Here is a 14,873-nt window from a genome sequence, read left to right as displayed (position 1 = left end):
CCAGTATATTTTTGAGGATTTTTGCATCTACACTCATGAGAGAGTTTGGTTTATAATTTTCTTTACTTGTAGTTTCTTTATCTCACTTTGGTATTAGGGTGATGTTGGCTCCATAAAATGTGTTGGGTAATTTTCACTCGTCTTCAATTTTTAGGAAAGTTTAAGAGGATTGGTGTTAATTCTTCTAGAAATGCTTGGTAGAATTCACCTGTGAATTCAGCTGGCTCTGGACTTTTCTTTTTTGACAGATTTTTTATGAGAATCAATCTTTTTATATGTGATGGGTTTGTTAAGTTCTTGTGTTTCTTCTAGATTGTCTAGTTTGTTGAAATACTATTTCTCGTAATATCTTCTGATGATACTATTTCTGTGGGGTCAGTTGTCACTTCCCCCATTTCATTTCTGATTTTATTTCTTTGCTTCTTCTCTTTTTTCCCTTTGGTAGTCTAAGGGTTTGTCAATTTTATTGATCTTCTCGTAGAACCAGCTTTTGGTTTTGTTGATTTTCTCTATTGATTTTTTGTTCTCTGTTTCATTTATCTTGCTCTAATCATTTTCTTTCTTTCCTTCTGCTTGCTTTGGAAATGGTTTTCTGTTCTTTTTCTTGTTTCTCCAGGTGTTCAATTAGATCTTTGATTTTGGCTCTTTCTTCCTTTCTAATATAGGCTATAAATTTCCCTCTCAGCACTGCCCTCACTGTATCCCAGAAGCTTTGATAAGTTGTGTTCTCATTTTTATTCATCTCAATATATTTACTAATTTCACTTCCAATTTCTTCTTTGACTGTCTGTTTAGGATTGTGTTGTTCAGCCTCCAAATAATTGCAAAATTTCCCTTATCTCATCTATTATTGATTTCCAATTTCATAGCATTATGATCTGAGAAGGTGCTTTCATAATTTCAAACTTTTTATATTTATTGAGACCTCCCTTGTGACCTAACATGTGGTCTATCCTGGAGAAAGACCCATGAGCACTTGAGAAGAATGTACAACAAGCTGATTTGGGATGCAATGTTCTATATATGTGTGTTAGGTCTAGTTCATTTATCATATTGTTCAAGTTCTCAGTTTCATTGTTCCTAGATCTTCTGTCTAGTTGACTAATGATGTGAGTGTTGTATTGAAGTCTCCAACTATTATTGTAGAGATGTCTGTTTCTTGCTTCAGTATTGCCAGAGTTTGTCTCATGTATTTTTGGTGCATTGATATTTATAACTATTATTTCCTCCTGGTGGATTGTCCCTTTTATTAATATATATTGGCCTTCTATATCTCTCATAACTTTTTTTGCATTTAAAGTCTTTTTGTCCAATATTAGTATACTATCTCTACTGCTTTTTGGTTACTCTTTGCATGGCATATATATTTCCAACCATTCACTTTCAGCTGGTTATAATTCTGGGTCTAAGATGAGTCTCTTGTAGGCAACATATGATGTCTCATGTATGTTTGTTTTTTATCCATTCTTTCACCCTATATCTTTTGATTGGGGAGGTTAATCCTTTCATATTCAATGATATTACTATAAATACATTATATACTCCCACTATTTCATTCTTTGGTTTTCAGATGTATTCTTATTTTCATCTCATTTTTTACTCTCTCAGTTATCCTTTCTGCTATTCTTGCCTTCTACACTCTTCTCCAAGCCTCTCCTTCTTTTTTTTTGGGGGGGGGGGGTCATAAGTCTCCCTTTATTACTTCCTTCAAAAGTGGATTCTTTTTTACAAACTTCTTCAGTTTGTGAATATTTTAGACTCATATTCATATTCGAAGGACAGTTTTGCCAGATACAGAACTCTCAGCTGGCAATTTTTCTTTTGGTATGCTAATTGTATCATACCACTGTCTTTTTGCCTCCATGGTTTCTGATGAGAAATCAGCACTAAGTATTACTGGGCATCCCTTGTATGTTGTGATTTGCTTCTCCCTTGCTGTTCTCAGAATTTTCTATTTATCTTTGACATTTGACATTCTGAATAGCATGTGTCTTGGAGTATATCTGTTCAGATTTATTCTGATTGGAGTATGCCGTGCTTCTTAGACACATAAGTTCATTTCCTTTATTAGAGTTGAAATGTTTTCAGCATTATTTCCTCAAATACTCTTTCTGCCCCTTTGCCCTTCTCTTCTTCTGGAACTCCTACAACATGTACAATGATGTGCTTCATGTTATCATTCAACTCCCTGAGTCCCGGCTCAATTTTTTCCATTCTTTTCTCTCTCTGTTCTCTCCAGTTTCAGCTCTTCTGTCTTCTTCTTTTTTTTAAGATTTTTAAAAAATTTCTCTTCCCTCTCTTCTTCCCCCCCCCCCCCCATTGTCTGTTCTCTGTCCATTCGTGTGTTCTTCTGTGACCTCTTCTATCCTTAGCAGCACCAGGAATCTGTGTTTCTTTTTGTTGCATCACCTTGCTGTGTCAGCTCTCCATGTGTGCAGCGCCATTCCTGGGCAGGCTGCACTTTCTTTCAGGCTGGGCAGCTCTCCTTACAGGGCGCACTCCTTGCATATGAGATTCCCCTATGCGGGGGACACTCCTGCGTGGCAGGGCACTCCTTATGCACACCAGCATTGTGCATAGGCCAGCTTCACACGGGTCAAGGAGGCCTGGGGTTTGAACCACAGATCTCCCATGTGGTAGGTGGACACCCTATCCATTGGGCCAAGTCTGCTTCCCCCTCTAATGTGTTTTTTATCTCAACTCTTGTGTCTTTAATTCCTACAAGCTCTGCTAGTTTTCTGTTTAGGTTTTCAAGTTCTTCTTTGTGCTCACTCAGTGCATTGTTGATGTCCTTATATCTTTAGCCATATTGTCTTTCAGCTCAGTTTGCTTTTGGAAATTTGTCTGAATCTTGTTGATTAGTTGTCTCAAATCTAGTGTCTCATCTGGGGATTTGATGTATTCCTTTTCTTGGGCTATTTCTTCCATTTTCTTAGTATGGCTTGTCATTTTTTTGCTGGTGTCTATGCATCTAATTATGATAAGTTTACTCTGATGCTCAGTTTCTTTCTCTTTTGTAGGGATTTAGTGGCAGAGGCTGTATGTTACTGTTCTTCTTTGCTTCTTGGTATAACCTGCAATGGGTCTTTAGAATTGTCCCTGAAATTCTGGACCCTGAAAACTGGACCCTGGACCCATTAATAGGTTGCAAGCCTGCTTCCTTGGGCCTTGGGGAATGTGGCTCTAAAGGCCAGAAAAAAAGCTTCTTTTACTTACTTTTAGTATCCTCACAGGCACTTCCTTGGTCGGCCAGCAGATGGAGCTCTTTGGCAGCCCTCTCAGTTCAAAGCCTGGTCAGAGTGTGTTTGCTGCAACACTGACTGGATCACTATGATAGAGGATCCTGTCTGGAGGCTAAGAGACTTGCAATCCAAACTTTCTCAGAGGCAATTCTCCAACCTTTGCTGACAGCCTAGGTAGGAAATAATTCCACTCCCATCTGCATCAACAACAACCAGTCCTGGTCAGCAGAGAGGAGATTGAGAGTTGAATATCTTTAGTCACTTACCAGCTCCCAAGGCAAATAATGGCTCAGCCCCATCCAGCCTGGAAGGGCTTATGGGACACAGCAGACCAAATTTGTGGGTCAAAAGTTGAGTGAGGGAAGCGCACTTGGCCCAGTGGTTAGGGCGTCCATCTACCACATGGGAGGTCCGCGATTCAAACCCTCCTTGACCTCCTTGACCCGTGTGGAGCTGGCCCATGCGCAGTGCTCATGTGTGCAAGGAGTCCCATGACATGCAGGGGTGTCCCCGCGTAGGGGAGCCCCACGCACAAGGAGTGCGCCCCATAAGGAGAGCCGCCCAGCACAAAGGAAAGCGCAGCCTGCCCAGGAATGGCACTGCACACACACAGAGAGCTGCCACAACAAGATGATGCAACAAAAACACAGATTCCTGTGCCGCTGACAACAGAAGTGGACAAAGAAGAACACACAGCAAATAGACACAGAGAACAGACAACCAGGGGGAAAGGGAGAGAAATAAAAAAATAAATAAATAAATAAATCTTAAAAAAAAAAAAAAGTTGAGTGAGCCTTTAACTGTATCCCTCTCTCTCCCCACAGAACTCCTTGCGGGCATCAGCACTGCATGTGGGCCAGCTCCACATGGGTCAAGAAGGCCCAGAGTTTGAACCATGGATCTCCTATGTGATAGGCGGATGCCCTAAACACTGGGCCAAGTCCGCTTCCCAAAACCTTTATTCTTAAGAGGGTGCTGAGGGGCGATGGTCATTCTTCTGTAGTTACTTCCTGCTGGTTAGGGCAGTAGTCCCTGCCTGACAGGGTGTAAACCTCTCTGGCTATTCTATTGAGATTGAGAAAAGACAGGTCTGACACTGGTTGGAACTGGCTGAAATCCCCATGTGGCTAATATCTTGTTTTGAAAAGCATTGATTCTAGAAGAAATAAACTTAGAATTTTGAAGATGCATGGTCCCACTAAAAGGATAAAGAGGATGGTGGCAAGCAGGCCCAGAAGGGGATCAGCCATGACATACTGGACCATGAGAGTGAGAAAGGCCAGGTGCTCTCAGAGGTGCTGCATCCTCCCAGAGCTGATGGGAAACAGCACTCTTCTTTGAGTTCTTTTATGCTCTTAGTTAATTCTAGGAAGAGATTGTGGTAGACCTGTCAGGTTTGGGTTTAACCTGCCAAGACCAGTTCCCACAGCACTGGTTATGCTTAGGACAGCTAGGAGAGGCATGAAGACAGGCACTGCCCGAGACATAAACTCATAAGACAATACAGGCAACAAGACAGGCAGACGGTAAGCAAAATAAAGACAGTACTTAAGAGAGCCATTCTTTTGTCTTATAGGCACATTCATTAATTACTTAGAAAATGAATTAACTTTACCAGGACTTTTAACACGCTCAGTTTCCCTCTGCATATGATCTTAGAATAGAAGCGATATCATCATAATCATCATGCATAAAGGTATAGAACTTAATACTAATCAACATACAAGTTCCTCTTTGAGCTGCAATTAATAGATCTAAGCTCCAGGTATGCAATACCTTACATGTTCTCTCTCCATGGGAACAGGCCATAATGCCAATTGTATTTCAGTTCTGCTCTCATTGCTCTGGTAGTCATTGCTCCACTTGGTATGCCCTTCACATGGCCAGCATGCTCTACCACCATTGACCCTGGGTAAGGCTCCAGTATTTCACCAGCCTGGTGCATTGCGCCCTTTGGCACTATGGACAGCCAGTCTGGAGACAATGTCCGTGGTACATCTGGACATACTGAGCCATCGTTAGTTGCAGCAGGAGTTTGAAACTGCATCATACTATCCATCCACTTCAGAAGCAAAACCAGAGATGTAGTAGATACTTTTTTATTGTTTTAGGGGTCATAGTGACCCACCTAGCCAATAACTCAAATGGAGAGACAAAATGTAGTATATTGAAGGCCTGGTTTGAATGTACAAGAGAGTCTGACACGGATTGCTGACACAACAAGGTGACGCAACAAAAAAAACACAGATTCCCGTGCCGCTGACAACAACAGAAGCGGACAAAGAAGAACACGCAGCAAACAGACACAGAGAACAGACAACTGGGGGGGGGGGTGAGAAATAAAATAAAAATAAATCTTTAAAAAAAAGAAGACTGTAAGGGAAAACTTTTAAGGATAAAATTAAACTTTTTCCAAAAAATGATGGGCAAACTGAAAATAACTATGGAAAATGAGGAGTTCTTTTCTCTCAATTAGTATTTAAAATGTAACTCTGAATGGCAATTATGCAGCTCTCTACTTCCACTCCGTGCTATTTCACAGCATATCCGAAGATGTGAGGGCGCACCAACTCCCAGGACAGCGGGGCCTGCAGGTGCTGCAGCTGCAGCTTAGAAAAGCTGGCCTGCTCCAAGGCCTTCCAGCTCTCTCTGGTCAGGTTGCACCCATCAAACAGAAGTTGCCAGGCAGGATCCAGGACCTGTTGCCAGAAGTAATTCCAAGTCGAAGGCTCAGCTGCTACATGCTCCATGAAATAAAAAGCCCCTCCCTGAGGAAGAAAACCATTTCAGGCATCTTTAGTTTTGGGAAAACAGGTTTACCAGATCATTTACACTTCACTTTTCAGTGGTCCCCCAGCCAGTTCTAAACAAGTATGTTCATGAGAAGACAGTGACATGGATAAATCACGACTTACCAAGACACCATTTGGTCAGTAGTTCATCATATTTTACATACAGCTTCCAATCTATGGTCGGTTTAAAGCAATTAAAGCTATATATTCTGATCATAAAAGTAATGCATAGGGCGGGGTGGGGGGGGGGGGGGAGCGAAGCGGAGTCTGAGAGGCTGCGCCGCAGGGGACGGAGGAAGTGTTGTTCGCCGCAACTTTCACCGGAGCACCAGCGCCGAGGACGCGGCGTCGGGGCTCTGTGGTCGGCTGCTTTGGGCCGCCACTTCGCTGGCCGCGCTCTGTGTGCTGGCCACGGCTCTGAACACCACCGTCACTCCGGCCACGCTGAAATCCTCTTTACCGCCCCCCACCAGCAAAACCGTGACGTCCGCGACGACCCCCGCTCTGGTCACTACTCCAGCCACCACTCCAGCCCAGAAACCTGTGAAAGCTACAACTGCTTATCCTGTGTTAATGCTAGCATTGCTAATACTACTTGCTTCTGGATAGAATGTAAAGAAGATAAGAGCTACTGTTCACATAATTCAACAGTCAGTGATTGCCGTGTGGTGAATGGCACAGAATTCTGTTCTGCTCCTACTTCCCTCCCGCTGCCAACCAATTCTACAGCTAAAATCACAACAACTTTGCCTTCCTCTACTACAGCTTCCCCCCCAGTCCCTACATCAGGTACAACAAATACCACTGTGACTCCAACCTCACAACCTGCACGGAAGTCTACCTTTGATGCAGCCAGTTTCATTGGAGGAATTGTCCTTGTCTTGGGTGTTCAGGCTGTAATTTTCTTTCTTTATAAATTCTGCAAATCTAAAGAACGAAATTACCACACTCTGTAAAACACCATCAAAGTAGCACAGACTGGCAGTTCATTCGTGTCATTCACTGAAACCAAAATAATATCTTTCAAGATGTCCCACCACATGGAAGACGCTATTCCAGGATCTTTAAATTTCCAAAGGATGCATATAGGATAATTTGGAGCATCGTCCTTGAAAAATCAGTTCGTGTTCATTTTGCTCATTGGGAATATTTAATATATTCTGCATGAATCCTATGGCTGTCTTCTTTTATTTTAAATGGCTGCTGCTGTGGGATTATGTTCTCTCTTCTTGACATGCCAAATGTAACTTTTTGTGATGGAAAATATTGTCTGTTCTGCGCAGACAACCTCGTGACTCTTTTGGCAGTTTAAATTTACTCATTTTAAAGCTTGAATGCTGCGTTACTTTGATCCTAACTCAGGATATAGTTTAGAGACCAGAATTTAGAAGTATGTGCCAAATGAGCATCAATCAGGTGGAAATTTGGATATCATTTAAAAAATGGAATAAATTTAAGAATTCAGTAGCACTAAACTGTATCCTTAGAGAAAACTTTTGTGCTTGATAAGTTATTTTTTCTACATTAGAAATAAGATGCCACACAGGGAATTACATTCCAGATTTAACGAAATGAAGGGATACAAACCATTAATGTATAGCAGGTTATTGTTGATACTTGTAAAGCACCTTATATCATTGAGAAAATAAAGAACAGTGCCTTAAAAGACAGACTAAAAGGTAGGTACACTAACTTAAATTGTTCTTGATTTGTTCTTTCACATTAAGGAAGGTTAAAGTTGGTTCTGAGGATGTAACTGTTGAAGTGAACAGTAGTAAACTTGTTTTGATATACTGTACTGTTACTATTTAATTGAAAGCTTGTCTACTTCAAAGCTGAATACCTTAACGCAAAGGATGTTACACAAAGTTGAAGGCATTCGTGTATTACGCCTCCCAACGTTTTTCTTATGGCTGTTAAAAAGTATAATTAGAGATATAATTTGTTTAATTGTATTTTCCTATGTCAAAAAAAGTATCTTAACATTGTACTCTGAAAGAATTTCCACCAAGCTTTCTTGAAAATTAACTTTCATGAGGCAAGAAGGTAAATATTTTTAGAAACATTTACTAACTCTTCAAAGAGACAATCATTTCAAGTTTTCTGGCAACAAATGTGACCAGTGAATTTCAGAAAATCTAAGGCATTTTGGTTTATTAATTACTGTAGGCTTTAATATTATTGTTTTATGACTACCCTGTATGAATAGGTTGAGCTTGCTTGCTTTATTCTCTCCTTCCCTTGTTAATTTCAATTCCCATAATGTAATGAGCATGCATACTTCTATAACTTTTATGAAGCACTAGTTTTTTGTTTTTATTTAGAACAAATTTTAAAAGGGTTACTTTTCCCCTGCCTTTGACATATTGGATTAGTTCAGAGGCTTAAGTTAGTTTAAAACGGGCCTTTTGTTTTTCTAGGTTATCATTAAAGATTTTTCATTTTAGCTTTAGTCAGTAGTGGCTCAGCTTAGCACTTGGTTTTCAGTATTTTATAGTGGGAAAGACAAATTACTTTGGTCCATTTCATAAACTGAAAACTCCTTGCATTTATTTAGATAATTATATTAAAGGGTCTTAAAATGAAGATTAGTAAATCTGTTTTTCTGTTTCTTGTTGGTACAGCTAAAGTTTGTTTTACTTGCACACTTGTACATACACCTAATATTTTCAAGTGCCTTACTTGTTTAAAATCTCTGGATTGGGAAAAGGTAGGTTAGTTTACCTCATACTTTTGTGTTTCCATTAGTAATATTCTAGGTACCTCACAAAATTTATTATGTGCCATGGCTGTTAGTTTTATGGTGCCATGGCTGTGAGTGCTATAAGCTATAATGTGCATTTGGAAATAAACGGAAAACGGAATTTCCATTCCATCCCAAAGTGGCAGAAATAAGATACAATGGTATAACTGTCATTTACCTGGGTAATGAATACCTTGCCATACATTAATGTCAACACAAGTCACAAATTTTATGAAAATGTAGCTTGATTTGACACCTCTCACTTTCTGTGATTTTAAGCACCACTCTGACAACAAAATCATAAGAAAGTTAGATTTAGCACATCCACAGAGGAGCTCTTGCAACAACTCATAGCTTTTTTGGACTAATTTCTGCCCTCTCCCCTCCCCACCCCCCCTTAGCAATTTAATATCTTGAGCCATTAATAATTTTTTGGGTTTTTTTTAATCCAGAAGGTATGTAGAAACCTTTTCAGATTTTTCATCTGATTTGTTAATGCAGGTGTAGTTCTATCAGATACCTTATTTTATCTTTTGGATGTTTGTTGCACAGACAGACACTGCTGTATTTAGAAATTTCTATTTCAGTTCACTCAAAACTGCAAAACCAATCTGTATCATGTACCAAACTGATTTGAAATAAATCTACATGTTCATTGAAAAAAAAAAAAAAAGTAATGCATAAAAATAGCTAAAAACTTAAAGCATTTATTGCATACCAGATGCTGTTCCTCATACTTATGACTATTTGCTTCATTTAATCCTCACAACAAACTTGTTATTATCATCCCTCTTTTTACAGATGAGGAAACTGAGTCACATAGAGAATAAGTAATTTGCATAAGGTCACACACTTGTAAATATCAGAACCAGGCTTTGAACCAGAAGCTGGCAACAATGCTTAACCAAAATGTTTATAAAGTTTGGAAAATAGAGAACAGTTAAAAAAAAAAAAAACACAACAAAACAATCAATTACCATTCCATTACCTAGAAGATGACTACTGTTACTATTTTGTTGTGACTACTTTTATATGAATATGTATTTTTCCCAAAATTGAGATGGTAATATACATAATGTTTTGAAACTGCTTTATTTTGCTTGTTTTTAATAATAATCTTAAACATTTTTAAAAATAATTTCACAGCACTAAAGGTACTATCTTTTATTTAACCATTCTTATTCAAGTTATTTCCAAATTTTCAGTATTCTGTATACTGTTGCAATGAACCCCCTCATTGATGAATCTGACCATCTTTAATTATTTCCAAATAAGTAACTTGCTAAAAAGTGGAATTGTTGAGTCAAAGGTCTGTGCTTTTTTTAAAGCTTATGATACAAGATGTCAGAATGCCCTGTGGAAAAATTGTACAGAATTTATACACAGACCAGCAATGAAGAAAAGTTGCCATTTCCATATATCCTTATCAATGCTGTGTTTCATTCCATGTCAATTTGATAGTTAAAAAAATGATATTTCAAAAATGTGCATATCTTTAATATTCTTAATAGCTGTCATGTTTTATCAAGGCATATTTGTTATTTAGATTTCTTTTTTTCTTTTCTTTTTTCCCCCTGATTTGTCAGTTTATATCCTTTTATCAGTTTTCTCATAGAAATATTGGTTTTTTTCCTTACTCATTTGTAAGGGCATTTATTAAAATAAGACTTTATACACTACAAACCCAGTTTGTTGTTTACCTTTCAATTAAAATTTTTAAACTTTTCCTTTTATGCCTTTTAAACCATTTAATTCATCTGAACGTTATTCTCATAACTTTTTTTTTCCATAACCTTTTAACTCATCTGAAAGTTGTTCTCAGGCTCTGCTTTACAACCTGCGGGAGAACCACAGAGCTGGTGTGGAAGTCTGAATGCACACCAAGCACTGCCCTGAGACTGAATAACCATGTCTCATATTTTTGCATCATTTATCACATTTATGTAAATGATGTGACTAATGAAAATACAGATTCACCTAAAAACTTTACATGGAGAGGTTGATGCTGCCGTATTATGTGTGCTAAGCTGTAGAGATGCTTGTGAGTCATCTGGATGACTGCTGGATGTGCAGGCTTTGGGGTTAGAAGAGAGATGTGGGCTAGGCGTTCAGATTTGGAAATCATCTGTATATCCATGGTACCTGAAAACTTTGGGGGGTGCATGAGATTACACAAGGGACCAAGAGTGTAGTGAAGTGAGAGCCAAGAAAGGAACCTTAAAGTTTAGGGGATGGGCAGAGGAAGAACAGCTAGCAGAGGTGGCAGAAATGTTGAAGTCAGATAAAAATCAAAAAAGAATCGCAGGGACAAACATTCTGAGTAGTTATAAGAACGTTTACAATTAGTGAACCCAGACGTGGATAAGGATTGTGGTTAATAATACAAATATGAGTCATATTACAAGGTGGTAAGAATATGGTGATGAATAGGAAAATACACTTAATGTAACTTATGTACTATAGTTAACTGCAATATTGTAATATTCATACATCAGAGTCAAAGAAGGTACTATAACAATGCTAAGGATGTAACAGGATATAGGATTTTTTTCTGTTGGACTAAGGAAAATGTTCAAGGGTTTAGTGGGATGATAAATGCACAACTCTGATGACACTGAGAGCCACTGAGTGTATAATTTGGAAAGAATGTACAAGGCATGGGACTGTATAACAGTGAAATATGTGGTGGAAGATGGACTTGGTTGACAGTACAAATACAAGAGTGTTCTCATGAACTCTAAATATACAGTACTAATACATGATGTTAATAATAGGGAATGTATGGGACAAATATACAAAGTGTATGCTCTGGACCACAGCTAGTGGTAATAGTCTGACCATGTTCATTCATAATCTGTAACAAATGTTCAACAACAATGTAATGTGTTGGTGGAGGGGTGATGTGTGGGATTCTGCACATTATGCATGATTGCTTTGTAAGCTCACAACTGCTCTAATTTTTAAAATGGGGGAAAACATTTGCATAAATAGGGTCACACCTACTAGCTATGTGACTCTGGGCAGGTTTCTTAACTTGGCTGAGTCTGTTTCTTCATCCCAACAGGAAGATAAAACCTGCTTCAAAGGATTGTTGTAAGGATTGAATAAGAATGTAATAAAGCTCCTGGTAATTATCCAGTCTAGAGTAAGTTCTTGCAGGAGCTAAAGAAGAATGTCCAAGAAAGTGATATCCTTAAGAGTAAAATATATCATCAGTGCCATGATATGGAGATTATAATTACTTAACTTGGGGAGGTGCTGTAACACTGTAGCAAAACATTTACTAACTCTGCCAACTCTTAGGACATAGGACACAAGAAGTCAGCATTACGGCAATAAAAATCAGTTCCTAGGAAGCAGATTTGGCTCAACTGATAGACTGCCTACCACATGGGAGGTCCAGGGTTCAAACCCAGGACCTCCTGATCGGTGTGGTGAGCTGGCCCACTCACAGTGCTGATGCATGCAAGGAGTGCCATGCCGCGTAGGGGTATCCCCCACGTAGGGGAGCCCCACATGCAAGGAGTGCACCCCAAAAGGAGAGCCGCCCCACAGGAGAAAAGTGCAGCCTGCCCAGGAGTAGCACTGTGCACACGGAGAGCTGACACAGCAAGATGATGCAACAGAAAGAGACACAGATTCCCAGTGCCACTGACAAGAATACAAGCGGACACAGAAGAACACACAGCAAATGGACAGAGCAGACAACTGGGGTGGGGAGACAAGGGGAGAGAAATAAATTAAAAATAAATAAATCTTTCAAAAAAAAAATCAGTTCCTTTTTTATTTACTGCTTTATGTTTGCTCTCCTTGAAACAAAGACAGGGTTATATTCTTGCCTCTAATCCCTATCTCTAAATTCTTTCTTCCAGTGGAACTTCTACTGGAAAATAAAACTGGGGATTACTGTTCCCCTAGAAGTAAATGCAAATGTTAAAATACCTACACATTATGTATGTTCAACTTTGTTCAAAATAAAACTATTTTAAATTAGTTTTTTAAATAAAGGTAATACATGAGAATTACATACAAATAAAATATTTCAAATCACACAGAAAGGAATAAAATGGAAAGCAAGTCTTCCCTCCTACATCCAGTACCATCCTTAGAGGAAATAACTGTTAAGAGTTTCTTGTCTGTCATTTCCATTGGCATATATATATAAACACACACACATATATATATATCCTCCTCTTCCCCCACAAATGGAATTATACTCTACAAAATATTCTGTGCCTTCTTTGCTTATTTTCATTTGGCATTATCTCTTGGGGATTTTTCATTGAGCGTAACCTTTCCTCGTTCTTTTTAATAGCTGCACAGTATTCTGTGAAACTATGTGACCATTTACTTAAAGAGACTTGTTTGGACAATTTGTGGCATTACAAATACTGCTGCAATAAATATCTTTGCATACGGATGGCCTTTTGCACATTTGTGCCTTATGGCTGTAGGATAAATTCCTATAAGTGTAATTGCTGGATAAGAGTGTGTACACTTTGAAATTTGATATTGTTAAACTGCCCTCCAAAGAGGTAATACACTTCACACTTCTTCAGATACCTGGGAGAGTCTGTTCCCAAACCCTAACACCATACTGTTCTTAAAAGTCTCTTACAAATAGGTAAAAATATACCTTGCTTTACTTTATTGTCAGTGAGGTTGAGCTTTTTTTTTTTTTTTGAGGTTGAGCATTTTTATCATGTAGTTGTCTACTTTTAAATTTACATTTGTGTTCTTTTGCCCATTTTTATCGATTATTGATTTGTGCCATCTTATTAATATTAACTAAAGTATTTTATATGAAGGTTATTAGTCTTTGAATATCAATCCTGACCAATACTTTTTTCCAAGTTTGTTTGTGAACTTTACCTTTGTTAGTGGTGATTTTGTCCTGTGCGGAAGTTCTGCGTTTTCACGTGTTCAGAGCTACCAGTCTCTCCCTGTAGCTCCTTCCCGCCGTGGGGCTGGCAGTGCCTTCGCTAGTCTCGCCTGTCACTCTGGCGCGGGCTCTGCCTGAGCCGGCAGCGCTGCCCCGGGGACAGCGGCCGCTCCCCCCGGCTCCCGGCCCCCACTCACCGGCCGCAGCACCCTGCGCACCTCGCGCAGGAGCCGCTCCTGGCTCGCCACGGAGCACAGGACCAGGGTGCAGACCACCGCGTCCGCGGAGCCGTCGGCCACCTGCCGCAGGTCCTCGCCGGCGGCCACCACGAAGCGCTCCAGCTGCAGGTGCCGGTTCTCGGCGACGCTCTTGATCAGGAACTTCTCAAAGTTGGGGTTGGGGTCAACGCAGGTCACCCTGCATCCCGGCGGGTAGAACTGGAAATTGGCGCCGGTGCCGCAGCCCACCTCCAGCAGGGAGAGCCTCCCGGAGGGGCCCGCGAACTCCTGCAGGTTGCTGAAGAGCTCCCGCTTCTGGCTCGCCATCTGCTCGTTGTACGTCACCGTGAACCTCGTCATGAAGTAGGGGAACCATTTTTTGCATATCCAGGTCCACAAGCCCAGAAAGTCCAGTAGGTACACGGGGAATGCCAGGACGCCGATGGCCAGCCGGAGAACGAAGATAGTAAACGCCATCTCTCCAGAGGAAAAAACAGAGCAACAGTTAGAGAGCCGACGCCTTTAATTGCTCAAGTTAGGCTTCTGGCCGCGCTCCAGAGCCAATCAGCTGCTGAGGATGAAGAACTGGCTGTGCCGGAGAGAGGCAGCTCAAGCGCACCCACTGGCAAGAGGCCTGTTTGGCCCAGTTAATAGACACTTGGCAAAAGTTGTCTCATACCTTAGTTTCTAGAAGCAAAATGAAAAAGTTCTCAGCTTGTCCGTGGAAGGAAAGTTGATTACAGTCTCTTACTCCAAATCCATTCCCTCTTCTCCTTCTCTGTGTTTGAGCTCTCTTTACAGTTTCCTGCTATAATTTTGTATGCACAGTATATTACAATCTGCCCTGGCTCTCCAGTGACCTCTTCAAAGAAAAGTGACCCATAGGTGGAGCCTGGTTAAATTGCACCAAAGGCCAGCTGCAAAGGCTCGGGATCACAACAAACCTCCTTCCCATCCCCGCTCTGTCCCCACAACCTTTTATTTCTTTAATAAAAA

At 40.1% G+C, this 14,873-nt stretch overlaps 1 protein-coding gene across 1 annotated transcript; it reads right to left on the bottom strand.

Annotated features, from left to right (window-relative positions):
* Positions 1-5,679: 5,679 nt before the first annotated feature.
* LOC101443906 (thiol S-methyltransferase TMT1A) lies at positions 5,680-14,635 on the bottom strand. Its single transcript, XM_004453669.5, has 2 exons — positions 13,857-14,635; positions 5,680-6,010 (listed from the first exon to the last, which is right to left on the bottom strand). Exons 1-2 carry the CDS (start codon positions 14,352-14,354, stop codon positions 5,774-5,776), a joined length of 735 nt encoding a protein of 244 aa, XP_004453726.1. The 5' UTR covers positions 14,355-14,635; the 3' UTR covers positions 5,680-5,773.
* Positions 14,636-14,873: the final 238 nt, after the last annotated feature.

Source organism: Dasypus novemcinctus, chromosome 12, assembly GCF_030445035.2.
Source record: "Dasypus novemcinctus isolate mDasNov1 chromosome 12, mDasNov1.1.hap2, whole genome shotgun sequence".
NCBI classification, from domain to species: domain Eukaryota; kingdom Metazoa; phylum Chordata; class Mammalia; order Cingulata; family Dasypodidae; genus Dasypus; species Dasypus novemcinctus.
Note: the sequence above shows the minus strand (reverse complement) of the source record. Positions and strands in the feature narration are given on the sequence as shown.